The sequence below is a fragment of the Lonchura striata genome, chromosome 18 (assembly GCF_046129695.1).
Source record: "Lonchura striata isolate bLonStr1 chromosome 18, bLonStr1.mat, whole genome shotgun sequence".
Classification (NCBI taxonomy): Eukaryota; Metazoa; Chordata; class Aves; order Passeriformes; family Estrildidae; genus Lonchura; species Lonchura striata.
In genome coordinates, this window is record NC_134620.1 from 1,670,938 (window position 1) to 1,698,916 (window position 27,979).

Sequence of the window (27,979 nt, forward strand, 5' to 3'; positions counted from 1 at the left end):
GGGCTCCCAGCTCCCCCCACAAACCCATCACAGGAAGCTCCACGGCTTCTCCAGTCCCTGTCCCAGAAGTATGGCCTCACTCCTTTCCCCAGGCTCTGGCTCAGGCCAAAGCATGCAGCACTAACCCCCCTTCGAGATCACGGCAGTGCCTGAGGGACATGTGGCTGCCCAAGACCAGAGAGAGAGAGAGAGAGACTGGAGCAGGAACAGTTGTGATTTAATCATTTCCATTCTCTACAAATCCAGTGTACAGCAGAGACAAGCTGTGGTCCAGCTCCTGGTGCTCCCACTGCCATGGTCCATTGTTAGAACCAGGGACTGCAGGCAGGAATGGTACAGGGATGGGGCCAGCCCACTTCCCTCACCCCCTCCTGCTCCACTGGATGTGTGCCTGAGGATGGACAACCCCAGGCAGCTTATCCCAGTGGGATGGGGAGAGCCTGGACCTGCCCAGCTCTGGTCAGTGCAAGCCAGTGAGCAGGCAGGTCTGGGACAGGCAACAGGGGCTGATCCTGCACCTTCAGAGGCCTGGTGGAAGCAAAGCTCCAACCCTGGCAGAGGCTGGAGGAGCTTCTGGCTGAGGACAGCTCGTCCCCACGTCACCCAGCCCACCTGGACTTGAGCTCATGGGCACAAGGCGAGTGGATAAATCACCCTGTGGAATCCTGCCAGGGAAAAGCCACCAGGACAGTGTTCATCAAGGCACAGGGCAGGCTGGCAGGAGAGCCCAGTATCTCCCCTGGGACAGCTCGAGAGGCCGTGGGATGGCAGAGTGACATCCCTGGAGCAATGCCAGCTGGGGCCATCCCAGAGGTCACCGAAGGTGTGAGTGGTTCAACAGCAACAAGGACACTTCTCTCTTGGGGCAAAGGGGGTTGGGGCAGCTGCGGCAGAACTGGCACGGGAAATGGGGACAGTGGTTCAGGCTGAAGGTGCAGGAGCCTCAGGCTGAGGCTGGGGTTAGTGGCTGAAGAGGTTTCCTGTGAGGAGGCGCCTCTTGACCTCTTTCCAGAGCAGGTCCCGCTCGCGGTTCGCCCGCTGCATGAAGCCCCTGTTCTCCTGGGCCCGGCGGGACAGGTATGGCAGCACCTCCTTCACCGGCCCGTAGGGCACGTACTTGTACACAGGGAAGCCAGCCTGGCCTGAGGGAGAGAGGCTGCAGCTCAGGGAATTGCCAGGAAAAAAAAAAAAAGTGCAAAAAGGAAAAAAAAAAGGAAAAAAAAGGTAAACAAAGGAGGAAAAAGTGAAAAAAATGTGAAGAGGGAAAAGAAGAGGAACATACTTCAAATGGGGAAAAAGGGGGCAAGGGGGAAAAGAGGGGGGAAAGGGGAGGAAGGGGGAGAAAAAAGAGGGAGAAGAAGGGAAAAAAAGGGTGATGGAAAAGGGATGAGGATAAAAGGGGTGAAGAAAGAACAGAGGGGAAGAAAAAACAGGGGGGCAAGTAAAAAAAGAGCCGGGGGGGGGGGGAGAAAAGAAAGCCACCTGCCCTTCCTCCCTGCCCTCCCATGCCCCATGGTTGTGCAGGAGGCTGTGCGCTGGGACAGGGAGCCGGCTGGGGGGCAGCAGTGCGGCTCTCCCGGCTCAGCACCGGGAGCTTGGGAAAGCGCCAGAGGGAGCGGGCCGAGGTCACCAGGAGCCCTGGGAATGTCGGCAGCCGGGGCTGGGCCAGCTCAAGGAGCGTTCAACCAGAAACATCAAGTTAACACATTTTTCCAGCATGACCGGATGAGGCTGCAGACAGGCGGCCAAGCCCTGCTTCCAAGAGAACTCCAGGACAGAGCAGCATCTGTGCTGGACAACTGCCCAGTTTGCCTCCTGCTGCTCTGCTGGCCTTGGGACTCTGTTCTGGACACTGGTGTGGGCAGGGGGATCAGTCCTTGATCGGGGCTGGGTACCTTGACCCTCGTGTGTCCCTCTGTCCAGGCCTCTGGCAGTGCTGCTCCACTGCCTGAGCTGGTGGCTGAGGACAAGGTCACACAAAGAGGCTGGTGCCATCCTGTGAGCAGAGAGCCCAGGACTCTGTGTGCACCTCCCATGGAGCCAAGGGACATCCCCGGGCTGAGGAGGTACAGGAGAGAGTTTCTGTCTGCCAGGACCAGTCTCTGCCCCACCCTGAGACACTCCAATCTCTCCTCTGACTCCAAAGTGGGAATATCCCTGCCCAGCCACTACAGGCTCATGGAACCTCAGAAGAGAGATGTGACTCTTCATTTATATCCTCATCGACATCTTCCCCAATCCCCACCCAGCATTCTCCATGGCATGGCACTGTGCTCAGTCAGTGTTCTATAACAGGTCTTCCTTCCTTCCTTCCTCCCTCCCTCCCTCCCCAGCTGTTTAGGGGTCTCAGTGGGGCCAAGCCCCCCCACTCCCGTCACTCACCCAAGGGGAAGGTGATCTGGTCACACATGCCCAGCAGCTGCCCAAAGCACACCTTCTTGTCCGAGGGATGGATCCCCAGCTCCATCATCCTGCAAAACAAGCCTCAGCACCAGGGGAGAGTGGACCCAGCAGAGGTCACCAGGGCAGTGTGCCCCACCAGAGGGCTGGGGATTATCCCCAAGTAGGACAGCATGGCACTGACCATATCCCAGATGGAAGCTGGGATGTAGCACTTGAGGGATGTGTTTTTAAAACACCCTCTGGGCTGGTGATGGGACCAGTTCTGCAGCCACTGGGGCCACCATGCTGCACCTCAGCTCCAAGCCCCATCTAAAGCCCTGAGCGCCATGTGGGAGCCAGGATCCCCCCAGGTGAGCTCAGGGGGGACCTGACAAACCACAGCACATCTCCCTGCATCTCTGCTGGGCCCCCACATTCCTCAAGCCCCTTGTCCCTGCCTCACCACGCTGCCTGCCCAGCACTGACCTGCGCAGGGTGAACTTCACGGTGTCCTCATTGTGAGAGGCCACCATCACGCTGGCTTTCCGGCTATGCTTGATCTCCTCCAGGACATAGTCCAGGCACCTGGAAGGCAAGGTGGGCCTCTGGTGAGGCCTCTTCCCACTGGGGCAACAGGCAGCAGTGTGGCTGGGGCTGTCCCCTACCTGTGGTACATCTCGTTGGTCTTCTCATAGGTTGGGTTGATGGGATCCTCGTAGCCCATCTGAGCCGCCCTCTCCCTCTCCTGCTCCATGTAGGCACCACGCACCAGCTTGGCGCCGAAGTGCCAGCCCTCTCGGCGCGACAGCTCCACGTCCCCTGTCACGTTGTTGTATGCCTCCTGTGACCAAGTGGAAGAGATGGCACGAGGTCACTGCTCCAGTGCCACCCCTGACTGCCTCAGCAGCTGTGCCATTGCACTGCCATGGCTTCAGGAGATGAGGTCTCCATCCATCCATCCATCCACAGCAGTGCCCTGGGACACAGCAGCCTCACCCTCAGGTAGCACTGGTAGGTGTTGTAGATGATGGGCTGGCTCCTGTTGAAGCGGCGCTGCGTCTCCGTGGTAAGGCGGCTGATGGCCGGTTGGAAGTAGCTCTGCTCCGCATCTACCATCAGCCTCACGCCCTTCTCCGTGGCTCTCTGGGGGGTGAAGGACATGCAGGTTGGGTTCACAGGGCTGTCTGCTCCATGTGTCCCCCTCTGTGACTCCCCCAGCCCCGAGGCCCCCTCACCTTTGCAAGGACATCCATGCGTTGCAGCACCCTCTTCATCTGCAGCTCCTCCTCCTCACTGAAGCATGACAGCAGAGGCTCCAGCTGCCCAGTCTGAAACAAGAGCAGCTTTGTGGCACCCTGTCTGTACCCAGCTCTGCCCATGGGGGACACAAACACCCCTGGAGGGAACCCATCCCCAGGATTGCTGCCCCACCCCAGTCCCCCAGCCCCCACCAGATAGCAGTGGTTGCACACTGTTGTCACAGCATGGCTGAGATTTGCAGCCACCAGCACTTACTGGAAAGAGCATAAGACCCTTGCCCTGCTCCCACAAACCCTCTGTGGGACCCTCTGGGGGTAGCAAAGGTGGGCACCCACCTTCCTATTGGGGATGAGCAGAGGCCTGGAGAGCTTGGTGCGGCTGTCAAACAGGCTGTTCCAGTCTAGCAGGTCCACAGCGCTGGGAGCAGAGAGCCAGGTCCTTGCTGGTGTCTTGCAAAGGCAGGGGGCTCTCTATCAGCTCCCAGCCCCCACCAGCGGAAAGACACATGACATGTGCCACCCTGTTCTGTCTCGTCACCTCCACCCAAACTTCCCCTATATTCCATTACTATGCTGAGCCACAGCAGACATTTGGAGACCTCCCCTTGCTGCTGCCCCAGGGACAGGGACAGAGTCCCCCAGGCAGCTTACCCGCTCGTGCCCAGCTTCTCGCCCGTGAACCACTGCTGGCTCTCTGCCTTGCTCGCAATGCCGAGGTTGGCCAGTGCCTCCTGCCACCAAAAGAAGCATCAGGGGTCTGTCTGCTTGAGGTGTCACAGCTTGGGGCTGCTCTGGCACCTCTGTATCCATGGCCACCTCCAGCAATGCAGCACAGCCTCCTCCCGCAGGCCACACCGCTTCACCTGCAGCTTCTCCACCTCCAGCTTTGTGTCCAGCACTGCCCGCCCAGCCTGGCCCTCCTGTGCAGCCATTTGGTGGAAGAACCTCCGCCACTTCACCAGCACCTCTGAGAAATGCACCTGTGGGGACAAGGCTCCAGGTGAGACACCCAGGCTGGAGCCTCCTGTCCTGCAAGGGCTTTGTAAGACCACACCCAGCCCAGGGCACATGCTGACCCCAGAGCAGGACACCTTGGCCAAGACAAGTAGAATAGATCCCACACATCCACCTTCATGTCACCTTTAAAGCTCTTTGTGTCGCCCCAAAAGCTGAGCCAGGGTCTTCAGGGGTCTTGGGCTCTCAGGGGACAGGCTCTTGGTGCCCACTCCTCACTGCCATTATTAGAGATGCCACCTGGCCCCTGCCCCAGCAGAAGCATCATCTGTGGCCCTGGCTCTGCCCCACCACACTCTGTCACAGTTCTGGCACTCACCAGGAATTGGGGTCTGGCCAGTGCTGTCAGCTTGATGGCAGAGAAGCCGTCCTCTGAGCTGCCACCTGGATGGAACCACAAGGACAGAGTCAACCTGACCATTAGTCCTTGGGCAAGAGAGATGTGGTGGTGGTGGGACTGAGAGATCCTTGCAGTCCCCAGCACAGTGAGGCTGTCCAGGACACAGGAGCACTCACTTGAGGCATCAATACAGCGGAGGAAAGTCTCCATGTGTTGGTCACACTTGGCCTCATCGGCGTAGAAATAAGTGTGGGCTCCGGTAACTCCACCATGGTGATCCCCAAATCCCTGATGGGCTCGGTATTGCTTCTCCCTTTTTTCTGCTCCTGGGGTGGAAGAGGATGGAGATAGGCCATGCCCCACCAAGCTCCTATGGCCTCCCCAGGAGCTCCCAGTGGGGGTGAAGGGGAGAGAGGCTCTGGCTTGGATCTCAGAAGAGCCCCAGCGCTGCTGACATGGGCCCTGCTTGCTCTGTGCCCAAGCAGAGGCTGAGTGTTCGCTGAGGGTCAGGACTGGGTCAGGAACCACACTGCTCTTCATCCAGCTCATTTTTTGAGGCTGTGGTACCTGGGTGCTTCCCCCACAACACCAGGCCTGCTGTGCCCAGACCTCCAGGCTATCTCCTGTCACTCACCTCCCATCTCCTTCTCGGCTGCAGAGGTGCGGGAGCTAAGAAGAGAAACAGGAAAGATAAGGGCCAGTTCAGCAACCCCCTGCAGCCCTACGCTGATGGACAGGACAGCTCTGAGGCTCCTGTGTTGCCATCCTGTTGCTGGACCCTGCTGTTTGCTTGCCATCCCATCACCGATGGGATCCAGCTGGCAGTTCAATTGCCCAAAACCCACCTGTGGAAGGGAACAGGGCTTCACCATCCATCCACGGAAGTCCTGGGAGCCCTGAGGCAGCACAGTGAGGATGCTCCATCCCCAGGTTCAGAGCTGCTCTCCAAAAGCCCACCCCATGGCAAAGACAAGGTCGGTCTGGTGGGGCTCCATCTCTAACCTGCTCATGGTCCTTGTTGTGGTGACACCAAGCCTCAACCCACTGCCTCCTCACCTTGATGGCACCAGTAGCCAGACCACAAAGCATGGAGCTTCTCCAGACCCTGAGCACACTAATCCGAGGGTGCCTACTGCCCCACACTCCTCTGTGTCATTGCTTTAGTCAACAACTCACAAACAACATCTTGTTTTCAACTCCAACTGACCTCAGATGTCATTTTAAGCCCAAACTCTCTGCCATGGAGACAACAGGGCTCTGACAGCTTGGCAGATGTTGGCCAAGTCATGAGATCCTTCCTGAGCTTGAGTAGCTAAGCCTTCTTGCTGACACCCTAAACCCAGCTGCAGACCCGGGTCTGACCTGGAACAGGTCCCTGGAGAGCAGCCTTGGGTAGCAGCAGAGCCATCCCCTGCAGAAGGCCTCTGCCCTGGCATCCCTGTCCCCAAACTGGCCATGCCTGACGGGGAAGAAGCATGGTGAGAGGGAAGCAGCAAAGCCACCCATCCGGAGCCAGCAGGCTGGCCAGGAGAGCAGAGAGGCACATGGCAGGGTCCCAGGACATGTTGTCCCATATGAAAACCCTGTGACAGGGATTAGGGGCTGCTGGGGCATGGCAACTGGAAACGAGCCATTCCCTTGGCCCCCTGGAGCCAGGACCAGTCCCACATCGCTGAAAGCCTGGCGTGAGCCAGGGCAGGAGCAGCTGGAGCTCATGGGAAGCAGAATGCACCATATCTAGCAGGCTCTGCTCCCTGCTGTTACTCACCTGAGGACAAAGAAAGCACCTTTCTGACCCTGAGTACACAGGGTGGAGGAAAGGAAGGAGGAGAGATCATACACTCAGAAATGGGATTTTTCAGCAAAGCCCTTGCTAGGTGGAAACTCTCTTTGGAGCAGGTGGCATGGCATAGGGGGACAGCTTCAGCTGAATACTGCTGTGACATGAGGCCACACAGAGACGTGGGTCCTGTGGACAGGGGACAGCTCTGAGCCCAAGGCACACTGTGGGCACAACATCTAAAGTACGGGAACAAGTGGCTGGAGTGAAGACACACAGATCAAATAGCAAACTTTGCCCTTGGAGTTAGAGTGTTTTGTGTTCCTGAAGATAAACACACCATTCCCAGCAGCATTTCTGCTGCATGACTGCACCAGCTGTTCCTTCATCCTCTAGGGGGGCATTCAAAGCAGTGCCATGGCGCTTGCTTTGTTCTTCTGCATTAAGCAAAATAAAGGAAGATCCTTCCAGCTGAAGCAATAACTTTGTCCTGGATATCAGCTGCTCACTTTGCAATATTAACATTGGCCAGCAAAGCCATTCCCTCACCCACCAAGTGCCACTAAACCCAGCTTATACCTGATCATCCCTTCTACAAACCCACAACAAGTCTCCCAGAGCAGGTCCCATCTCCAGGCACTGTCCAGACGCTCCTGGCTGTATGCAGACAGGAACAACCTCAAGGCTGAGTTCAGGGCCTGGGAGTTCACACTTGCCTAAAGCAGGTTGTGAGGACTTGCTGGATGGCTGGGAAGGGTAAGCCAGCTGACATAGTAGATGGGGCTTTCAGGAAGTTTTGGATCAGGCTAAGTAAACCAGCTCAGGAGCAGCACAAAGGTCCCGCTGTCAGAAATAATCCCTTTGGCCCTGCAGGTTACCCAGAGGGTGCCAGCAGCACAGTGTGTTTGCTTTGCTCATCAGCAAATGGGTCTGGCAAAGGGGATGAGGGATCAGGGAGAAGCTGTCCTTGAATTACTACATCTAAGGAAAAGACTCATGGTTACATGAAGTCCATTTTGGAGCTATGGGTGGTGCTCAGAATCCCACAGGTAGGAATAAAGCAAAGCTCTTGGCAGAATAGACCTTCAACCTGCTCCATGCAGGAGCTGTCAGAACACACCAGCCCAGGACCTCCTTGGAGAACTTCAAGCTGAACAGAAGCTGCCCCATGATCCCAGACAGCATGCTGACAAAGCACAGGGCAGGGCGGGCAGCTGGGAATGAGCGCTGGGAACAGGAAGAGAAGGGGAGGAGCAGCTCTGGGAGCAGTATTGCCCAGGCTGGGGACAGTGATCCCATCCTGGGCCAGGTGTCAGATATCCACACAAGGAATTTCTAGAGGAAGCCCGGTCCATACTCTGCATGGCAGAGCCTGAAGAGCATCTAACAATGCTAGGGGCAGATTGTCCCTCCCCTGTGTCAGCACAACCCCAACCCATGTGCAGTCTTGGGATGCCTGTGGGCCAGCAATGGCCCCAAGGCTGCCAGGAGGCTACAACCACCTTCACTATGGGGGGGGGGGGGGTGGTCTTGCTGCTTCACCCCACAGGTACCAGGAGCCCCTGTCCAGTACCACCTCTCAATCCCCACCCAGGGCTGTAGCTACGCTGAAGCCCCCAGACCTCTGCTGCTTGGAGAACACATTTTCCAGCTGTGTCACCATGACCTGGCAGCAGCCTTCAGCACGTGGCTGAGGCCTCCTGGGACAAGCTGGCAGAGTCCTGGATGCCAGCCTGAGCAGGGCAGGCAGGGGCCTGTGGCAGGCAGGATAAGCTGGTTCTTGCCCATGTTGCATTGTTGTTCCCATCTAGAAAGGCTGTGGAAGAGATGTCATAGCCCATTGCTGGGGGGGAGAGGGCATTTCCCTGCCGTTATGTCAGGCTTGCTCCAGAAGAACAACAGGAGATGGCACCAAGAGGCCAAAACACCCACTGCCTGCTGTGCTTTGTAACTGCTTCCTGGCTGGCAGCAGCACAATCCCAAAGCATTCACCCAAGGGAAGAACACAGCTCTGGGGTCCAGCAGCCACGAACCCAGGACTTCCCACCCCTCTCAACCACATGCAACCCAACTCAGCACCAGCCCTGACAGAAGCACTGAGAATTTGGATTTTACCCCAAACAGAGCCAGGGAGAACCCAGAGTGATGGTTGGTAAGGGACACCATTCATAACCCGTCCAATCCCATCCTGGGCTTGGTCCCTGTTCAGAGAATTCTAGAACATCCTGAAGTGGAAGGGATGAATGAAGACATCAAATTCCACTCCTAGCTCTGGAGAGGACAACAATCCCACCCTGTGCTCAACTGTCCAAACACTCCTTAGCCTTGGGACCATGACCACTCCCTGGAGAGCCTGTTCAGTGCCTGACCATCCTCTGGGTGAATACCCTTTTCCTGATATCCAGGCAAATCCCACTGGGGCTTGGGCAGGGATGCCTTGGGAAGTCTCTTGGACGTGAATGGCCCACGCAGCACAGGCAGAGCGCGCCTAGCCAGGAGTACCACATGTGCAAACCCCAAATTGGCAGCACAGCCCAGCCAGCTCACAAACCACCAGCACCCACCATCAGGAGGGATACAGCTGCAGGCAGAACCTGTCTGAAAGTCTTCTATGATCCCTCACAGGAAAGCCCTCGGCCCAGGCACAGCCAGGCATGCAGGGCAGCAGTGACAGCCTGGCAGAACCAGTGCTGCTGGCTCAGCCTCACGGGAATGCTGAACACAGCCCAGACTGCGGCTGTGTGTCCAGGGGAGAAAGACTTAGCTACACACCTTCAAAACAGCCACCCCCTTGCTTGGAAGCAGCGGCGTGTTTTGAAGATTTTCTAGAAAACCCCCAAAGTTTGCAGCCCACTCTGGGATGGTGCAGCCGTGCCTCCCCCCGCGCTGCCCTCGCCAGCGTCTGCTCCCATCACGGACACGCAGACCCTCCACCCCTGGAGATGCAACAGCGGCAGTGGCAGCAGCAGCGAGGGGCAGCGGCACCAGCCATGGCACATGGGGATCCCCGATAAGCGGTTTCCGGGTGTGGACCAGAGATAAGGCTCCCAGCGGCAGCACCTGAACACCAGCGTGACTCGCAGCCTGCTCGCAAACCATCCCAAAAAGCCGTTCCCGCTGTGTTTTTGACACCGCGTGACAAGCATATAAAACCGGACGGTGTCCCCAGCAGCCAGCAGCGACTGCCGCTGTGCAGCCTTGCCCGGGGGACGCCACATCCTCAGCCAGTGTCCTCGGGAAGGGCCTCCCCTGTCACGGGTGGGGGGACACCGCCCACCCCCGTGATGGGGTGCCGGCCAGCGGCCCATCGATCCGGAGAGCGCAACTGACCGGAACTGGAGCCCGATTAATGGAAAGTTACCGGCAGCTTTGGGCTGGTGCCAGCTCTTGGCAGAGGGCGGGAGGCAGTGCAGGCTGCCTGGGATTGGGAGGCAGTGCGGGAAGGGAGGCACCACTCCAGCTTGAGAGAGATGGAAATGGTGGAGGGTGGAAATCATGAAATCATGGAATTGTTAAAATTGTGAAAGAGCTCCAAGATCACTGAGTCCACCAAAATGTGTGAGGCAGCATTTCTATGGTGTGAAAAGCCGGGAGCAGGAATGAGGGGCAGCATACCGATGGCGGGGAGGGGGAAGGGAGACTTCAGGTGTGACAGCACCGCTGTGTGTTGTCTGTCTGTGTGCAGAGGGGTGTGGAGGGGGACACAGAGCCCCAGGAGGTTAGGGAAAACAGGAGATGGTTGACAGAGGGAAGATGGAATGGGGGGGGTTAGTATCCCATAGGAGATGGAAAATAGAGGTGGGAACCCCCTCAGGCTGTGCAGAAGTGTTCGGGGTGTACAGCCCCGCCGGGGACGGATTGCACTCTGGTGTGTGCAAGGGAATAGATGGGGACAGAGGAGGTGCAGCAGGCAGGGGGGCAGCACCCAGCACTTGCAGAGGGGCGGGGGCCCGACCGGGCCCCGCCGGGGCTCGGCACCGCACCGCGCGGGTCACGGCCCCGCCATGTGCGGCGCGGGCGGTGCCGCGGGGGCGAGGCCGTGACGCGGCGGGCTCGCAGCCAATGGGAGCGGGGGGCTGGGCGGGCGCAGCCAATGGCAGCGCGGCCCGGGCCCGCCCCGGCCCCGCGCTCACCGCCCGTCGCCCAGGTCCTCCTCCACGCTGTAATCCAGCACGGCGCCCACGCCGAAGGCCTGGTTCCGCCGGAGCAGCGGCTTGATGGCCTCCTGGTCCTCCCCGGCCACGAACTGCCCGTAGAACGTCATCTTCATCAGCCGCTCGAACAGCGTCTGCCCCAGCACCCGCTGGCACAACTGCAGCAGCTGCGGGACAGCGGCGGGTCAGCACCCGTCCCGCACGGGCACTCCCGTAGGAAAAGTCCCCACGACCCAGGACTGGCATTCCCCAAAAGGAGCACCCCGCCGGCCCGGGTCCGAGAGCTCCCCAACACGCGCACTCTCCGACCCAGAGTCCCCCTGGAAGGGGAATGACACGTCCCGAAATGGGCATCCCTAGGATGTGAACCCCCCCAGTCCAGGACCGGCACCCCCCGGAGTGAGAGTATCCCTAGCACGCACCAACATCCTGCAGAACACTGTCCCGGAACGAAAGATCCCCCTATTTGGAGCAGTCACCCCTGGAATGAACCCCCATCCCGCACCGACACGTCCGGAGCGGGCACTCCCCATCCCGGGACTCGCAGTCCCAAAATGGAACTCCTCGGAGCAAGAACCCTCTCCAGCAGGAGAGCTGGAGCGGGCGGCCCTGAGCGAGAGCCCCGCGGGTCCAGAGCCCCTGACCCCTCGAACAGGGACAAGCCCCGCCCCGGAGCAGCCCCCGCAAGCCAGACTCCTTCCTCCACGCACCTCCCGGTTGTGCTGCACCAGCGGCTCCACGGCGCACAGCCCCAGCACCACCAGCCCCCGCAGCAGCTCCGCGTTGCTCTTGCTGCGGAACGCCTCGCGCGAGTCCCCGAAATCCACGGCGGGCGGCGGCGGGGCCCGCTCCGCGCCCCGAGGGGAAGGGGGCGGCCCGGGCCGGGGCCCCGCGCCCGCCGCCGCCGGGGAGAGCCCGCGGGGGGCGGCGGCGGGCTGGGAGCGCGGGCGGCTCGGGGCATCGCCCCGGCGAACGGCGGCGCGGAGCGCCCGGGCGGCGCTCGGGAGAGCCATGGGCACGGCGGGGCCGCCGCCCGCCGCCGCCTTAAGTACGGCCCGCGCGGGACCGCCCCCGGGCCCCGGCCCCGCTCCGCCCCGCCTTGGGCCGCGCTCCGCTGCCGCCGGAACCGGCCCCGCGCCCCGGCGCTGCCCCGGCACCGACACCGGGACTGGTTCTGGGATCGGCACCGGGCCCGGCAGCTGGGCCGGGAACGGGACTGGCACTGACACCGAGACAAGCACCGCCACGGGGATGGGAACTGGGACTGATTCCGGGACTGGCACCGACAGGAGGACAGGCACCGGCAGCGGAACTGGGAACGGGACTGGCACAGAGACCGGTACTGGAACTGAAGCCGGAAGCGGCACCAGGACAGGGACCTGGACAGGGACTGGGACCAGCACCGGCACCGAGATTGGCACTGGGACCGGGACTGCGAGCGAGACCAGTGCTGGGACAGGTATCGGGACGGGGATAGGAACCAGGACTGGCGAGCTCACCGGGGCCAGCACCGGGACTGGAGCCACCGTGCCCAGCGCAGCCCACTCTCGCAGCCCCCTGCCCGCTGCCTTCCCCATTCCCATCCTCTTGAAGCAGCCGGTCCCAGGGGCGCCTCCCTCCCCGGCAGCCCCAGAAAGGGGCAGGTGCGGCTCGAGGGAGCCCTGGGTGGGGCCTGAGGGAAACTCTTGGAGCAGTGCTGGGAGCAGGGCAAAGAGAACCTCATGCCCTTGGAGGAGCCGTTGGGAAAATTATGAAGGTCCCAAGGGAGCCCTGAATGGGACCTGTGGGGAGCACTGGGGCCAACCCTGAGGGGCCAGGGGGCTACTGGGTGCTCAGGCAGCCCTAGGGGGAGCCAAAGGAGGATTCAAAGGATCTTGCTCCCTTGTAGCCATCTCTGGGGCAACCTTGATATGTCCAGCCTGTGGAGCTGGAAACACTGTGGAGCTGCAGGACCTGTTATGGGAGAGATGTTTCAAGACCCTGTACTTGCTCCTGTCCTCCTGATGTATGTGTGAACATTTTAGGGTTTTCAGCTGAATCTTCATTCATTTGGTGGGGTCCATGGGTGCTTGGGTTACTTGAGGCAGCAGACTTAGCTCCCTTGTCATGGGCTGGGGCTGTTTGGCTTCACCTGCTGTGCAGAGCACTGGAGAGGGCTGGCAGCACCTTGGGATCTTTTCAGGCAGGACAAGTGCCCGTTCTGCTCCTGGGAGGCGTTTTCCTGAGCTGTTCCTCCCTGACACACCCAGTGCTGAGCTCCGGAGATTACTGAGCACATCCCTGACACCCCGTGTCCAGGAATCTCCCGAGTCTTGGCCTGGCGGATCAGGTACCTCCCTTCCTTTTGCAGGATTGTTTCACAGCTGCATCACAGCTGCATATGGTCATACGTTAGGGAGGCCAAAGCTCAGTTTGAACTCAACTTGCCAACTTCTGTTAAAAATAAAAAAAAAGTTTTTACAAATATATTAATAGTAAAAGGAAGGGTATAACCGACCTCTGTTCCTTAGTGGATATGGCAGGCAACCTAGTAATTAAAGATGAGGAAAAGGCAAAAATGCTTAATGCTGTCTTCGCCTCATTCTTTAGCAGTAAGACAGCTTGTCCTCAAGACAACTGTCCTCAGGGGTTGATAGGTGGTGCCAGGGAGCAGAATGCTCCTCTTGTTATCCAAGAAGAGGCAGTCAGAGAACTACTGGGACACTTGGATATTTATAAATCAATGGGACCAGATGGAATCCACCCTAGGGTGATGAGGGAGCTGGCAGACGTGCTTGCAAAGCCACTCTCCATCATTTATCAGGAGTCGTGGCTCACTGGTGAGGTCCCAGATGATTGGAAACTGGCCAATGTGACACCCATTTACAGAAAAGATAGGAAGGAGGATCCTGGTAATTACAAGCCAGTTAGCCTGACTTCAGTACCAGGTAAGATAAAGGAACAGTTCATACTTAGTGCTATCACACAGCACTTACAGGATGGCCAGAGTGTCAGACCCAGCCAGCAGGGGTTTAGGAGGGCTAGGTCGTGTCTGACCAACCTGGTCTCCTTTCATGACCAGGTGACCCTCCTGGTGGATGCGGGACAGGCTGTGGATGTGTCTATTTGGACTCCAGCAAGGCCTTTGGCACTGCCTCCCACAGCACACTCCTGGAAAAGCTGCAGCCCACGGCTGGGACAGGAGCACTCTGTGCTGGGCTCAGAACTGGCTGCATGGCCGGCCCAGAGAGTGGTGGTGAGCGGTGCTGCATCCAGCTGGGGACAGTCACCAGTGGTGTCCCTCAGGGCTCTGTGCTGGGCCAGCTCTGTTCAATGTTTTTATTGACCACATGGATGTGGGGATTGAGCCTTTCATTAGTAAATCTGCAGATGACACTAAGCTGGGAGCATGTGTCCATCTGTTGGAAGGTAGGAGGGCTCTGCAAGGAGACCTGAAAGGGTTGGATGGATGGGCAGAGTCCAAAAGCATGCAGTTTAAATAGCATAAGTGCCAAGTTCTACATTTTAGCCACAATAACCCCCTGCAACATTACAGGCTGGGGATGGTGTGGCTGGACAGTGCCCAGGCAGAAAGGGACCTGGGGGCACTGGTCGACAGCCAACTAAACATGAGCCAGCAGTGTGCCCTGGTGGCCAAAAAGGCCAATGGCTCCTGGCCTGGATCAGCAATGGTGTGACCAGCAGAACTAGGGGGGTCATCCTTCCCCTGTACTTGGCCCTGGTGAGGCCACACCTTGAGTGCTGTGTCCAGTTCTGGCCCCTCAGTTTGGGATGGACGTTGAGACACTCGAGAGCATCCAGAGGAGGCAACGAGGCTGGAGAGGGGCTGGGAACACAAGCCCTGTGAGGAATGTTTGAAGGAACTGGGGTTGTTCAGCCTGGAGAAGAGGAGGCTTGGAGGTGACCTTATTGCTCTCTACAGCTCCTGAAGGGAGTTACAGACAGGTGGGATCGGCCTCTTCCCCCAGGCAGCACTGACAGAACAAGAGGACACAGTCTCAAGCTACATCAGGGAAGGTTTAGGTTGGATATTAGGAAAAATTTTTAACCAAAATAATAATAAAGTACTGGAATTGTCTTCCTAGGGAGGTGGTGGAACCACCATCTCTGGATATGTTTAAAAAAAGACTGGACTTGGCACTTGGTGCTATGGTCTGGTTGTGGTGTTAGGCCATGGGTTGGACTTGATGATCTTAGAGGTCTCTTCCAACCTCATGATTCTGTGATTCTGTGATTCTGTGTCCGTGTCCCTTCTCTGTGCCTACGTCCTCTCTCTGTGACCATGTTCCTTCTCCATACTCACCTCTCCAGCCCCGTTTCCTGTGGTTCCAGAGGATGACTCCGGGCTGATGCAGAGCTGTCCAAATCCAGCTCCTCAGTGACATCTTGTGCTGGGAATGCTCAGCGCAGGCAGGATACGGGAAAATTAGTTCCTGCAATTGTTTTCCCTGCCTCCCCAACACGGACGTTGCTGTAACCAGCAGTGAAACCACGAGGATCCCCTGAGCTCATTTGTAAGGTTTTTTTTTTGAACATCTTGTCCTTCCACGGAGACAGCCAGGCAGTGGCATTGCCTCTGACAGAGCTGGGTACAAAGCTCTGGCAAAGCATCCACTTCCTTCAAAACATTCCCTGTACTAACTCTTTTGTGCCATTTAGAGATAATAATAATTCACCCAAAGTTCCTTGCTGTGATGAGACTGCACATACGAATTCTTGGGATGCAGTTCAAACCTTGTTTCTCCGCCGACTGCCACAGAGAAAATTCCCTTCAAAGGCTCTAATGGCACCAATCACCCCTGGGAAACACTTGCCTGGTCTTAGCAGGGAAAGCTTCCAAGTGCTGCCTGCTGTGCCAGCAGAGCTGCAGCCCTGCAGCCTCCAGCTGGGTGCAGAACCAGGTCTGAGTTTCTGAAGAAACTTTAGTCTCAGACCCAAACTCAGAGATGAAATGTTAAAAAGCCACTTTTGATGGAAGTGAAATCTGATGAGGTTTCTCTCAGGATGGTGGTACCTGAAACAGAGAAAATCCCTGAGCTGGCAGCCCTGCCAGTGGCAGGGAGACCAACAAGGGATGCCCCAGGCTGCTGTGGGGACCGTACCAAGCCCTTGTGGATCACTGTGGCCTTGCAGAATGCTGATCCCCCAGCTCCCAGTCTCCCTTGGGTGTGACATTATGCCCTTGAGGCCACTGTCCCTGTTCCCCCCATGGCCAGGCAGGGGCTGCTGGCACAGAGGGGCTGGTCCCTGCTCCCGGTGGCTGCAGCTGGTGTGGGAAGCTCAGTGCAGCCCATGGCTGGAGCACACATCACAGACACAGCCATGCTGCTGGATCCCGCATGGGGAGCATGGCTGAGGCTGGGTAACACACAGCCAAGTCCTTCCTCGGGCACTCTTGCCTGCAGCAGCAATGGGAATAAATCCAGGAGAAGCTGTTATGGATGGCTTGGGAAGCCGTAAAATGTGAAGAAACATTTGAATGTGAGACAAATAGGTGAGGAGGGAATTTGGCACGGGAGGAGATGCAGTTAGAAGGAGAGGCCATGCCATACATATTTCATGGGCCAGCCCTCAGCAGAGGCTCCTCTGACACCACAAACATCACAGATGGCCTAGGAGTAACAGCAGCTGCTCACAGCATGTGGGCAGGAGAAGGGTGAGGTGATCGCTCCTCCTGCCTCGTGGTAGAAGTGGGCCAAGGACACAGGACCTGGAAGCTGCTGGCTCTGCTCCCCAGGTGTGGGACCAGCCTTCCTCACCCAGTGCCAGGCTAGGGGCAAGCCTGCCCCATCCTTGGGGCTGGGGCTCTGTCCTCACTGTCCCACAGCTCTGTGAGCCCTCCAGCCCTGCTGCCCCAGCACTCTGTGCTTCCAGCATTGCTCCTCTGAGCCTTCCTTGGAAAGTGCTAAACCAGGCCCTCCTCTGTCAGGTGTTTCTCACTGACCATATGCCTGACTTGTGCCCAGCACCCGTGCTACCAAATCATTCCCACCGCAGGCCAGCATGCGGGAGGGACACCTGCACCCTGTGGGAGCAGGGTGGATCCTCAGCTGGCATCTGGCTCTGACAGAGTGCCCCTTGGAGCAGCAGTGCTGGGGTGGCAGGAGCTGGGGGGGGTCAGAGTCTGATGTGGATCCACTGGCAAAACCCAGGAGAAGGTGGACTTCAGGACAGCACTTCCTAAATTGTAGCCACGTGTGGGTTCTCATCTTGTAGGGGGTTATTTTTCCTCACAACAGACTTCATCTCCCTCTCTGCAGCTCTTCAGGGAGAACTCCAGATTTACTAGTGCCCACTCTGAGGGGATAAACCCCTGTGGGGTGCACAGGAGCTCCCAGCCTTAGGATGGGGTGTGTTTGGATAATGAGTCGGTTCTCTCTGACTCCACCCAAGCACCCTGTCCCCCTGTGTCACCCTCCTGGGAGTGAATCTGACTTGTGCCCCAGTGTGGAGCACAATCTGGCAGCAGGATGGAGGAACCAGCCTTCCTTCTCACAGCTGGAGAACCGGGGAGCTGCATCCTTCCCCTTGCACTTGGTGCTGCAGAGGCCGCAGGAGGCTCAGCTGCTCCAGCAGGATTGGGGGGATCTCTAGCCAGGTGTGGCACAGGCAGGTGAGCCTGCAGCACTTGGTGTCCTGCCTCCATGAGAGCAGAGTTGGGAACTTGCTGGTCACCTGGGGAGTGACAGGGTGGGAGCTCCAGTTCCTGGGGCGTTCCTTTGGGTTGGAGGCCCTGGAGAGAGCAGCTGAGAGCTGCCACAGACTCTGCAGAGGAAAGAGATGCTGGGCAGCTCCTCTTGCAGCCCATCTTCTGGCCAGCCCAGACACTGGTCTCCCAGCATGGTTGGGATTTTGAAAGGTGGACTGTGTTCTGATCCCTTGCATTTTCCACTTGCATCCCAATGATTTTTGTGAATCACTTGCAGCCTAAGAAATAAATGTATTCTTAACTCTTCCAGTGAGTTCCTGGGTGCAGCTCAGCAGCCAAGAAAAAATACCCAGGTGAATTCCTGTCTCCATAAAGGTCAATGCTATTAAAAATCAAATTGCCTCTGAAAGGGAACCTAGGAAATATCCAAGGCAGGGAAAGGCACATCAGACTTACCACAGCAGCTAATTGTTTCTTTGCAGGGAGTCCTTCTCTTTTTCCACCCACTGGCAGAAGGGAGACATGTGAGATGTCCACAAGTGTGCTTGGGGGAAAAGGAACATCAGTGAAGACCTGAAACAATTTTGCTGCTCTTACAGCTGAGAAAGGATCATGGCTGGAAGGTTTCTGTGGAAGTGGGGCCTGGAGAATGGACATGAAAAGCCTTTTTTCCCAGCTGACTCCCTTGATGGGAGAGTTGTTTACAGAGCCTGGATGCCAGAGGGCCTGGAAGGGAGCCAGCTCTATTTTAGCCCTTTGTAAATGATTTGAACACCTCGTGCTGGGGGAACTTTCCCAGGAAAGGGGATGCTTGGCTCTTCTTCCTGGGCAGACCAGGGGTGTGCAGGAGATGGTGGGAGGCAGAAGGAGCCAGCCCTGGCAGGGACAGCAGGAGTGTGTGGTGGAGGATGGCTGTGCCCCTCCTGTCCCCCAAGAGCTGCTGCTGAGACCTGAACCTAGTCCAGCTGGCCAGAGGCGTCCTCCCAAACCCCTCCCAGGTGATGTCCCCAAGGAGCCTCTCTGGTTTTTTCAGCCTTTTCCTGCCAGGAGCATCCCCTGGGAAGGCCAATGGAGCCAAAGGTCCTGGGTGCCCTGGGGGATCCCAGCGAGGTGGGGATATGGGGCAGAGCTCCCTGCAGCATCCTGGGGGCAACCACACATCCTGGGACTGGGGACAAGCTCCTGAGGCTGGAGCAGGACAACTCCAACCCCCCTTACCCTTGAGGAGCTGGCTGCTCCTTATTGATTAATCTGGTGGCTCATTTCTCTAAAAATAGGCTCTTATTTACTGAGCCTCTGGAAACAGAGTTGTCTCACAGCAAAACCTGATTGATTCAAGGGCAGCTGTGGCTCTGGTGAGGGCCTGGTGGCCACAGAGCTGGGATGGCCCCTGCCAGAGACAGCTCCTGGCCAGAGGAGGTTTCAGGCTGGTTCAGGTCGATTCCCAGCTCACAGCTGATGTATATTTGTTTTTCCAAGTGTCACTTGGTTTTGCTTCTTAACTTTCTGTGTATGTAATTGCAAGCATGTGGCACTGAGAGGCAGTTGAACAAAATGGGAGAAAAAATGTTCATTTTTCCCTAGTGCTCCTGAGCTGTGTGTAGAGAGGGGAAAAAGCTGTTTTTCTTTCTTTCTTTCTTTCTTTCTTTCTTTCTTTCTTTCTTTCTTTCTTTCTTTCTTTCTTTCTTTCTTTCTTTCTTTCTTTCTTTCTTTCTTTCTTTCTTTCTTTCTTTCTTTCTTTCTTTTCTTTCTTTCTTTCTTTCTTTCTTTCTTTCTTTCTTTCTTTCTTTCTTTCTTTCTTTCTTTCTTTCTTTCTTTCTTTCTTTCTTTCTTTCTTTCTTTCTTTCTTTCTTTCTTTCTTTCTTTCTTTGTTGTTTCCCACCTTCTTCCTTTACATGGACAAATAGTTTGTTGGAACTTTCATGCTTTTCCCTTATTCTGTCCCAGAGAAGTTGTGCATGATCCCAGAAAGGATGAAAAGAGGAAAAAAAATAAAGCTGAAAATAGATTTCTTTTCTGGAGCTGTTTCATCTCTCTGAGTTTGGGTTCTTGTGTCAGGAGTGTATTGCCATGTCGTGGAGATGGAGAGGGGGTATTCGAGAGCCCTGTGCTCCCCCACCCTCCACAAGCAGCACAACCTCTGTGCAGCTGAGGTGAGGGGAACTCAGGGGCCCTCTGAGACAATTAAGGAGAAAGAGGGAGGCGTGGCTGCAGTTGCTGGCTGCCAGCACTGGCCCTGCCTCCCTCCCTGGGCAGCATGAAGGCCATCTGCCACCTGACAGATCCGCTGGACTCCGCTCTCCGTGTCCATCTGCTGCCATCCAGGCTCCCTGTCTGTGTGTCTCCTTCTGCTCCATGTCCCCTGTGGGCTCTGTCCTGTGATCCCAGCCAGTCTCTGCCCCAGAGCTGGGATGGGCACCACGGATTCTCAGAGAGCCCTGAACATCCAAACCCACGGGTCCTTGCTCACTGCATGGGCTGTAGATCCTTGCTGACCTATTCATAGGCTTTTTTCACGCTTTTTTTTTTTTTTTTTCAAGGCTGCATCTTTCACTATGGTGGTTGTGTGGTTTCATTTTGCTCATTCAAAGTTTCTTCCAGTTGAAGTTTTGTGGATAATTTTTAATTCTTTGCCCAAGGAAGTATCACAGGGAGCATCCCTCCTCAGAGGGATTCAAGCCATGGCACCCACAGGGGAGGCTCACCTTGCTGAGCCCCATTCCTGCTGTCCCACAGCTGTGACAGCCACCCCAGAACAGGGGAGAGCACAGCACAGAGCTCCTCCAGAGCTCTGGAGGATGCTCCACCAGGGACAGCCAGGGGACGCTGGGCCTGGGGCAGCAGTGCTGTCGCCAGAACTCACACCTTGACTCTGTGAGAACTTCAATAATTTTTCAACATCACCAGCCAAATTTCTGCAGATTTTCTGGAGATAGGAGAAGGCAACACTCCCAAGTCCCTGCTCCTCAAGCTGGCAACATGACAGCTTTCCACTGGAAATACAACTTTTTTTTTTCTTAATGCAGGCCAAAGTGATTTTCTCTCATTAGAGCTGCTGATACAGTTGGAAGAAGTGAGCTCTCTCTCCAAAACTTCATCAGCCAGTGAAAGGCAGCATCCCCCAGGAAGATCTTGGGGTGTTTGGCTGTTCCAGCTTCTCATTCCTCTGGCTGTGGCTCTTTGCACTGGAAAGAAAAATATCCTGGGATGGAAAATTTCAATTCTAAAGGGTAAAGTTGGACAAAATCCAGGTGAGACTTGGCAGAGAGACCCGGCAAAGGTTGTTTCTTGTGCTGACATTTTTGCTCTGTGCTTTGGAGAGCCTCCCTGCAGCTCTGCTCCAGCCAGGTCAGGCTCTGCTCATGTAAGTGATCATGTTAACACCACCACATGTGACTTTCTCTGGGTTTTCTTTTTCTTTTTCTTTTTTTTTTTTTAATTTTTAATTTTTTTTTTGTCTCTGAAACTGTGAATATTTTGGAATGAGATGCTGCAGTGATCTTACATCCTATGGGGATGGCTGTCCTGTCAGTCCACCCCACTCCCAGAGGTGGCCCAGAGGCTTTGATCCTCTGTCTGCTTGTCCACAGCAGACACTGCACATCTGTGGTAGCACCAGAACACCCACAGCCCAGATAAATCATCTGATGGAAATGAGGAGCTGGGATCTTGTGGAAACTCTGGCTACTGGAAACCAAAAGGAGAACTCAGTATCTGTGCTGGCTCTGGGGTGCATGTGAACTTTAGAACAAGGGACATGCTGGAGACTGCTGTGACTCCTTCTCCCTTCTGTGAATTCTTCCACTCAGGTTTTGCCAGAGTGTGCCAACCCATCCCTGCAAGGTTGGAGGAGCTCTGCAGAAGGACCTTCATGGGCTGTGCTGAGTCCTGAGCTCCTCTGCAGCAGGAAGGACCCCATGGCACTCCTTGGGAATGCCATGAGTCACTGAGAAAGTCCCCAGGTGCTGAGGCCAAAGGCCTCAAAATTCACCTGTGGAGAAAGAGGAAGGTTAGATCTGCTTCATTCCAAGGGTTTAAACCATTTTTATGTTACTAAAAAGATGTCTTTATGCTCTAGGTGGTTTTGTTTTTAAAAACAAGATAAAGACAGCAAATCCAAGGTAAAAAAATCAATTTGAAGATGAGAGACGAATCTATTTTGCCATAAATTTGGAGAAATAGCCACCAAATTTGATGTGGGGTTGCTGTCCTCTCCTTCCCTCCAGGGAGCACTGTGGCATCTCCTTTCCTCTGGATTTCGGAGAGAATGAATTTGTGTTTCTTACCCAGAAACAGAAATAAAGCTCCAACAACCTGTCTGTGGAGGTCTGTTGTTCCCTGCTTTTCTGACTGTGTTCCTTCATCAAGAGGATGATGAGAGGCCAGAGACACACCAGGGCCTGTGCAAGGTCAGGAAGGGGCTGCTCATCCCCAGGGAGGCGGCTGTGCTTTTGCCCCAGGGCAGAGGTGCTCAAAGCAACATGAAGCAGAAGTGATCCTCAGTAGATGCTCCTGCCCTCCTTGGGTCATATCACCCACCAGAGACAGCAGACAGCGCGGGCAGGATTTTGGGTGGAGCATGTGGTGGTGGCAGCGTCCCTGGCTGTTCTGTGCTGAGGGGACAGCGGGGAGGGTGGGCTGGGGCTGGCTCTGGGTGGAATGTTTTGGTGGAGCTGCTGGAGAGAGTCCAGAGGAGGCCATGGAGATGCTGCAAGGGCTGGAGCCCCTCTGGAGCCAGGCTGGGAGAGCTGGGGGTGCTCACCTGGAGAGGAGAAGGCTCCAGGGAGAGCTCAGAGCCCTTCCAGGGCCTGAAGGGGCTCCAGGAGAGCTGGAGAGGGACTGGGGACAAGGGATGGAGGGACAGGAGACAGGGAATGGCTCCCACTGCCAGAGGGCAGGGATGGATGGGATATTGGGAATTGGGAATTGTTCCCTGGGAGGGTGGGCAGGCCCTGGCACAGAGTGCCCAGAGCAGCTGTGGCTGCCCCTGGATCCCTGGCAGTGTCCCAGGCCAGGCTGGGTGGGGTTTGGAGCACCCTGGGGTGCTGCCCCGGGGGTGCCGCCGCCCCGGGCGGCTCCCGAGGGCCGTGACGCTCTCGGCCGCCGGGCGGCGCTGCAGCTCCGCTGCCGGAGCCGCGGGCCCGGCCCGGGGACCCCGCGGGGACCCCGCGCCCGTCCTGCTGCCCCTGCCCCTTCCCTCGCTGCCTTCGTCCCCAGCCCAGCGTCTGACCGCTCCGGAAGCGGCCGCTCCAGTGAAGTTTTCCTGCCTCAGCCCCGCAGCCCCGCAGGCTTCTGCCCCACTCTTCCCCCACCCCTCCCTCAGCACAGCTCTGGGGGCTCTCCAGTTCTCATGAAAATTCCAGTTATCCAGCTCTTCTCTAACAAACTCCAGTCATCCACCTGTTCTCTAACAAACTCCAGTTATCCAGCGGTTCTCTAGCCGAGGTGTCCTGGCACCTCTCCTCCAGCCTGAGTCGGGGCTCTTCAGGCAGCAGGGTGAACAGTGGACAGGGGTGCCCCGCTGTTCCATAGTGTGGCTGGAATTTGCGAGGTGCCAGGGACCGAACAAGGTCCCCAAGGAGCCCCAGGGTGGGTGGCACTGAGGCTGCCTTTGGGTGGCTGCACCAGTTCCCTCGTTGCCTGCCTGCACCAGGGCTCCGGCAGGGTGCTGGGAGGGCCAGGTGGGCTGGGGACATCTGGGTTGTCCCCTGTTCATATGCTACAGGACATGGCAGCTCTCTGAATGAGCCCTCCCGCTCTGTGTGCTGTCATCCAGCAGTACCAGTGCCCATGGGGGACGGTGGGGGAGCAGGGTGAGCACGCAGGGCTGTGCAGAGTGTGTGTGTGTGTCCCTGCAGGTGCATGCCAGGAGGATTTGGGCAGACAAGGGTGTTTATTGGGGTACACACGTGTCCAGCGGGTGGGAGGAGGAAGGGTGTGTGTGTGGAGCAGTGCCCAGCAAGACCAAGGTGGGTCCACCAGCTGTGTCCCTGCTCTGCCCCAGGAGTGCCTGGGCTCCCCAGAAAGGCTCCTTTCCAGGTTGTCCCCCAGACACCTCATCCTGGCTCAGAAGGCAATGGAGTTTTATTGCTGCTCCTGAGAGCTGCTGTGGAGAGATCCTGGGAAGAGCTCCCAACCCATCCATCACACACTGACTTGGCATTTATGAAGAACCTGAAGCAACAAATACTGTCTGGGACATGTGTGGTTGTTGGTGTCAAGGAGGGGCTCAGAAAAATTCCCACAACCCCTGCAATGTGCCTGATTCCTTCTGGCACCCAGAGGACACTCCTTGGGCTGGCCCAAGGGCTGTCCTTTCCTGGGAAGCGGACTCTTGAGTCCCCTTGGCCACACTGCAATGTGCCCATCTGCCAGCCTGGACACACAGCTGGACAGGGGTGGGTGCAATCATGTTTGAGTGTACCTCCAGGGGAGGCACAGCTCCCACAGCCTGGCTCTCTGGTGCCAGGGATTACTGGGTTAGCAGTTTGGTTTTACAGACAGGCGTGGTGGCATCTGGAGTGCTGCACCCTGCTGTGCTGCCCAGTACAAGACAGATGCCACTTACTGGACTGAGCCCAGGAAAGAGCTGTGAGGATGGTCAAACCACTCATGAGAGGAGCAGTGCTCTCCACCCTTGAAGGTATTCAAAAGCCTGTGGGCTGTAGCCCAGAGAATCCAGCTTTAGGTGACCCTGCCTGAGCAGGGATGGCACTGGACCATCTCCAGAATTTGCCCAGCCTCAGAGAGCTGTGAGTCAGTTGTGAGAGTGTCAAACCCTGGAACAATGGGGCAAATGTCCAAGAGAACAAAGAGAAATAAGAATCTGGTTTTGTTTTCTTTTGGAAGCATCTCTAGTTGCAAAGGATAGACAGCAATGAAGGGAAAAGCTGGGTGATGATAGAAGATGAAAGAGAACTAAAGTCCCAGACCTCCTTTAGCTGTCCAGCATCACCAGAGGACACCAAAGGGAAATGTGGCATGTTCCCAAATAAAGCAGCAATTCAGGTCCAGTCTCATATTTCTCCACCCATAAGCAGATGCTGGCAACAGAAAAATATGATAAACAATATACAGTTTGTCCAAAATTTGGGATTTTTTTTCCATGAAGGGTGCTGGGATTCTGATGAAACTTGGTTTTATTGTGACATTTTGCTCTGTGAGAAAGCTCTTTTTGGCTGTGCCAAATACTGTGTGTTGCTCAGCAGAGCACAGACGGCCTGACAACAATTTGGCTGCTAAAACTTCTAAAAATAAAAGCCATCCTTTTTTCTTTCTTTTTTTCCTCTCTGAAGAAATATTGCAGCATCACACCTCTTCCCAGTACAAACTGTCAAATGTCTTCAGGCTGAGGGGCTATCCATGACACTGAACTCCAGGATTGTGTCATTCTGGTTTTCTGCAGTATTTTGCTCTCAAAATGGGGTATTTTCTCTGGTCCTGGCAGAAAAAAAGGAGGAAAGAAAAGGTCGTAGGGTGAGTTCAAACACTTTTTCTTGTTAGGGGCTGTCCAGACAGGAGCATTTAGGGGTCTCTTCTGGAATTGCCTGCTCTGATGAAGAGGTGGAGCTGGAGCTCACCCCTCTGCTCTCTGGGATGGGGGTGGTTCCTGGTGGTCTGTGCTGAACTGGTTTGAACTGGGAACTCCATCCTGCAGCATGACCCCTCACTGCAGGAGGGCAGCTGCCTGAGGCCCCCCTTGTGCTGCCCAGGGCTGAGTGAGAACTGACACTGCTGCTGGTCACTCCTTAACAGCCAGGAGCCTTCAGAGTGGGGCTGCAGTGCATGAACCAGAGTTAAATAACAATAATAGATCATTTTCATCCGAATATATATCTGTATCTATCTAGACATATATATATCTATATCTAATCTATCTACATCTATCTATATCTATATCATCTATATAATCTAATATCTATATCTATATCTATATCTATATCTATATCTATATCTATATCTATATCTATATCTATATCTATATAATCTATATCAATCTATATGTCTATATATCTACATCTATGTCTATATCTATATCATCTATATCTATATTTAACAGGGCTTTACTCAAAGCTATGCACCTCTCATCACCTGAAATGTCCAGTTAAGAGGAATTGCTTTCACTTGCAGGTGTTTTGAAGAAGCCTCTACCCTCCTTCCCAAGGGAAATGTGGCACCCTGAATGTCAGTCAGGGGTTGGAGGTCCCTGGTGACTTGGGCTTCCACAGAGGTGCCAGCCCTGTGTTTGGACATGGGCATGCCCACCAGTCATACTGTAGGAAAATAAAAGGCATCCAGACCACGAGAACAGCCCTGCCACCCCCCTTGCCCCTGCTCTCAGCCCCCAGCTTTGCTTGGAGCACCTATTGCTCTCAGTTTTACCCATCTCCCATCTTTTCACTCAGATTGTACTTCCCTGCCTGTTCCTGGGAATGCACCAGAGGCTTTGCATAATGAATCATATCCATTGTTTCTTCCTCCATTAGATCAAATACCCTGGCAAGGAGGGAAATTAGATCACCCTGACATAATTATTTTCCTGGTAGAGTTGTGTTGGCTGGTTTTTGTCCTTTATTTTTATCACATATTGGTACTTACAAATGGATTGTTCAATAATTTGTTCCCAAATTTTTCAAGGAACTGAAGCCAGCTTGGCTGATCTGCAACTCCCCAAACTCTTAATTTCCTTTATTTATGTATTTATATTTTTCACAGAAAAAGTGCTTTTTCTGCACTTCCCCAGGATTCCCTAAGCCTTCAAAATTTGTCACAATCTGCTGATAATTGTTCAGAGGTTGCTTACATTTTCCAGTGTGATTTCTCTTGTCTCCTGACCAGTCAGTGCACTGAGCATCTCTCGTTACTGATGGTGGCTCTGGGCACTGGTTACAGGCTTGCACCGTGCAGCCACAGTGAGGAAGTCGCTGTTTGTGTCTCTGTGTCATCTCTTTGGTTCTTTCCCTCACAAGACATGACTGCTGACTCATTTTTCTTTTCATTGCACTTCCAGTATATTTCTGGAACTTATTTCCTTGCCTTTTATGCCCCTCACTGGCTGTAAGTCTCTCTGCTCCTTACCCTTTCTCATTCTGCCCCCATGCCCTTGAGCTTTCCCTTGATATTCATCCTTATACCCTCATTCCCATTTTTATAGGATTCCTTTTTGATTTTCAGGATACTAAAGTGCTCTTCATGCAGCAATATTGGCCTTTTACTGTTGTCCTGTGGTTCCTCTGCAGCAGGAAGTTTAGCTGCTGTGCACCTCGTATACTCTCTTTTAGTAACTTCCCCCAGTCCAGTATTTTGGATTTTTTCCTTGAGATGCCCTCCTGAAGGATGCTGCTGGTCGAAAAGCATCCCCTGTTCTGTTCATGTTTTGCAGCCACCTGTCTATGTTTGGATTCTCTCTTTTAATTTCAAAACTGATGAACCACTGTTGGTCCTAGCTCTGCCCCACGGGACCCAACGGATGCTTCCACACTGGTCAGAAGTTGGAAGAGCTGCTCCCACTCTCCCACCCCAGAACAGCATTTTAGAATAAAAATAAGTATCCAGAGAACTTTTCAAATGATCTTTGAGTGGGCTGTGTCCTCCTGCATTTGTTTGTGTGATGGAATGTCAAAATGGGGTGGTGTAGACATAATTATTGCTGTTTATTCAGCCAAATACTCACTGAATGGAGCCTTAACTTGAGAATAATTGCAGATAAAATGAAGCTATATTTTTGATGAATAAATTGTTCTTCTTTCAAATGTGCTCAATTTGAGGTTTAGTGCTATGATAAATCTTCACTAACTTCTCTTCCTGAGAGAAGCAGCAGCAGGGAGGGAGTGTACCCAGCCAAATGTGGGACAGATGATCCAAGCAGTGATCCTGCAGGGAAGTGAAGCCTTCTCCCTCTGGAGGAAGTGATGGGGACCAGGTCTGAGCCTGAACATGCAATAGGAAGGGAGAGTGGGAGGGCAGGAGGGATGGGATAAAGAGTGGTTTATCAGCACAGGAAATTACCCAAAATGCCACACTTGTTCTCTAGCCTGAGTCAGTCTGTCCACTCATCTCTTCATCCGTCCCATGCATGCATGCATGCATCCATCATCCATCCATCCATCATCCATCCATCCATCATCCATCCATCCATCCATCCATCCATCCATCCATCCATCCCTCCATCCATCCATCCATCCATCCATCCATCCATCCATCCATCCATCCATCCATCCATCCATCCATCCCTCCATCCATCCATCCATCCCTCCATCCATCCATCCATCCATCCATCCATCCATCCATCCATCCATCCATCCCTCCATCCATCCATCCATCCATCCATCCATCCATCCATCCATCCATCCATCCATCCATCCATCCATTATCCACCCATCATCCATCCATGAACAGGGT

General features: G+C 55.2%; 1 protein-coding gene and 1 long non-coding RNA gene across 3 annotated transcripts; one reads left to right on the forward strand and one right to left on the reverse strand.

Annotated features, from left to right (window-relative positions):
* Positions 1–196: 196 nt before the first annotated feature.
* On the reverse strand, positions 197–11,828 carry PRODH (proline dehydrogenase 1). Of its 2 annotated transcripts, XM_021536747.2 has the most exons (14): positions 11,640–11,828; positions 10,909–11,096; positions 5,630–5,664; positions 5,172–5,321; positions 4,975–5,039; positions 4,505–4,621; positions 4,293–4,372; positions 3,978–4,059; positions 3,618–3,710; positions 3,379–3,525; positions 3,048–3,223; positions 2,869–2,967; positions 2,383–2,471; positions 197–1,142 (listed from the first exon to the last, which is right to left on the reverse strand). In XM_021536747.2, exons 2-14 carry the CDS (start codon positions 11,043–11,045, stop codon positions 961–963), a joined length of 1,452 nt encoding a protein of 483 aa, XP_021392422.2. In that variant the 5' UTR covers positions 11,046–11,096; positions 11,640–11,828; the 3' UTR covers positions 197–960. The 2 variants fall into 2 exon arrangements, with proteins under 2 accessions (XP_021392422.2, XP_021392421.2); XM_021536746.2 differs by lacking the exons at positions 10,909–11,096; positions 11,640–11,828 and having other exon boundaries at positions 5,630–10,790.
* Positions 11,829–24,868: 13,040 nt separating this feature from the next.
* Positions 24,869–27,334, forward strand: LOC116184191 (uncharacterized). Its single transcript, XR_004148946.2, has 2 exons — positions 24,869–25,054; positions 26,961–27,334. It is a non-coding gene; the product is annotated as an uncharacterized LOC116184191 (long non-coding RNA).
* The last annotated feature ends 645 nt before the right edge of the window (positions 27,335–27,979 follow it).

Coding starts and splice junctions, on each gene's coding strand:
- PRODH (XM_021536746.2), bottom strand. CDS start 5,867: ATGGTGAAGCCCTGTTCCCTTCCACAGGTGGGTTTTGGGCAATTGAAC. Junction 4,373..4,504: donor TGGAGGTGGAGAAGCTGCAG/GTGAAGCGGTGT, acceptor TTTTGGTGGCAG/GAGGCACTGGCCAACCTCGG. Junction 3,224..3,378: donor CCTACCAGTGCTACCTGAGG/GTGAGGCTGCTG, acceptor ACTTGGTCACAG/GAGGCATACAACAACGTGAC.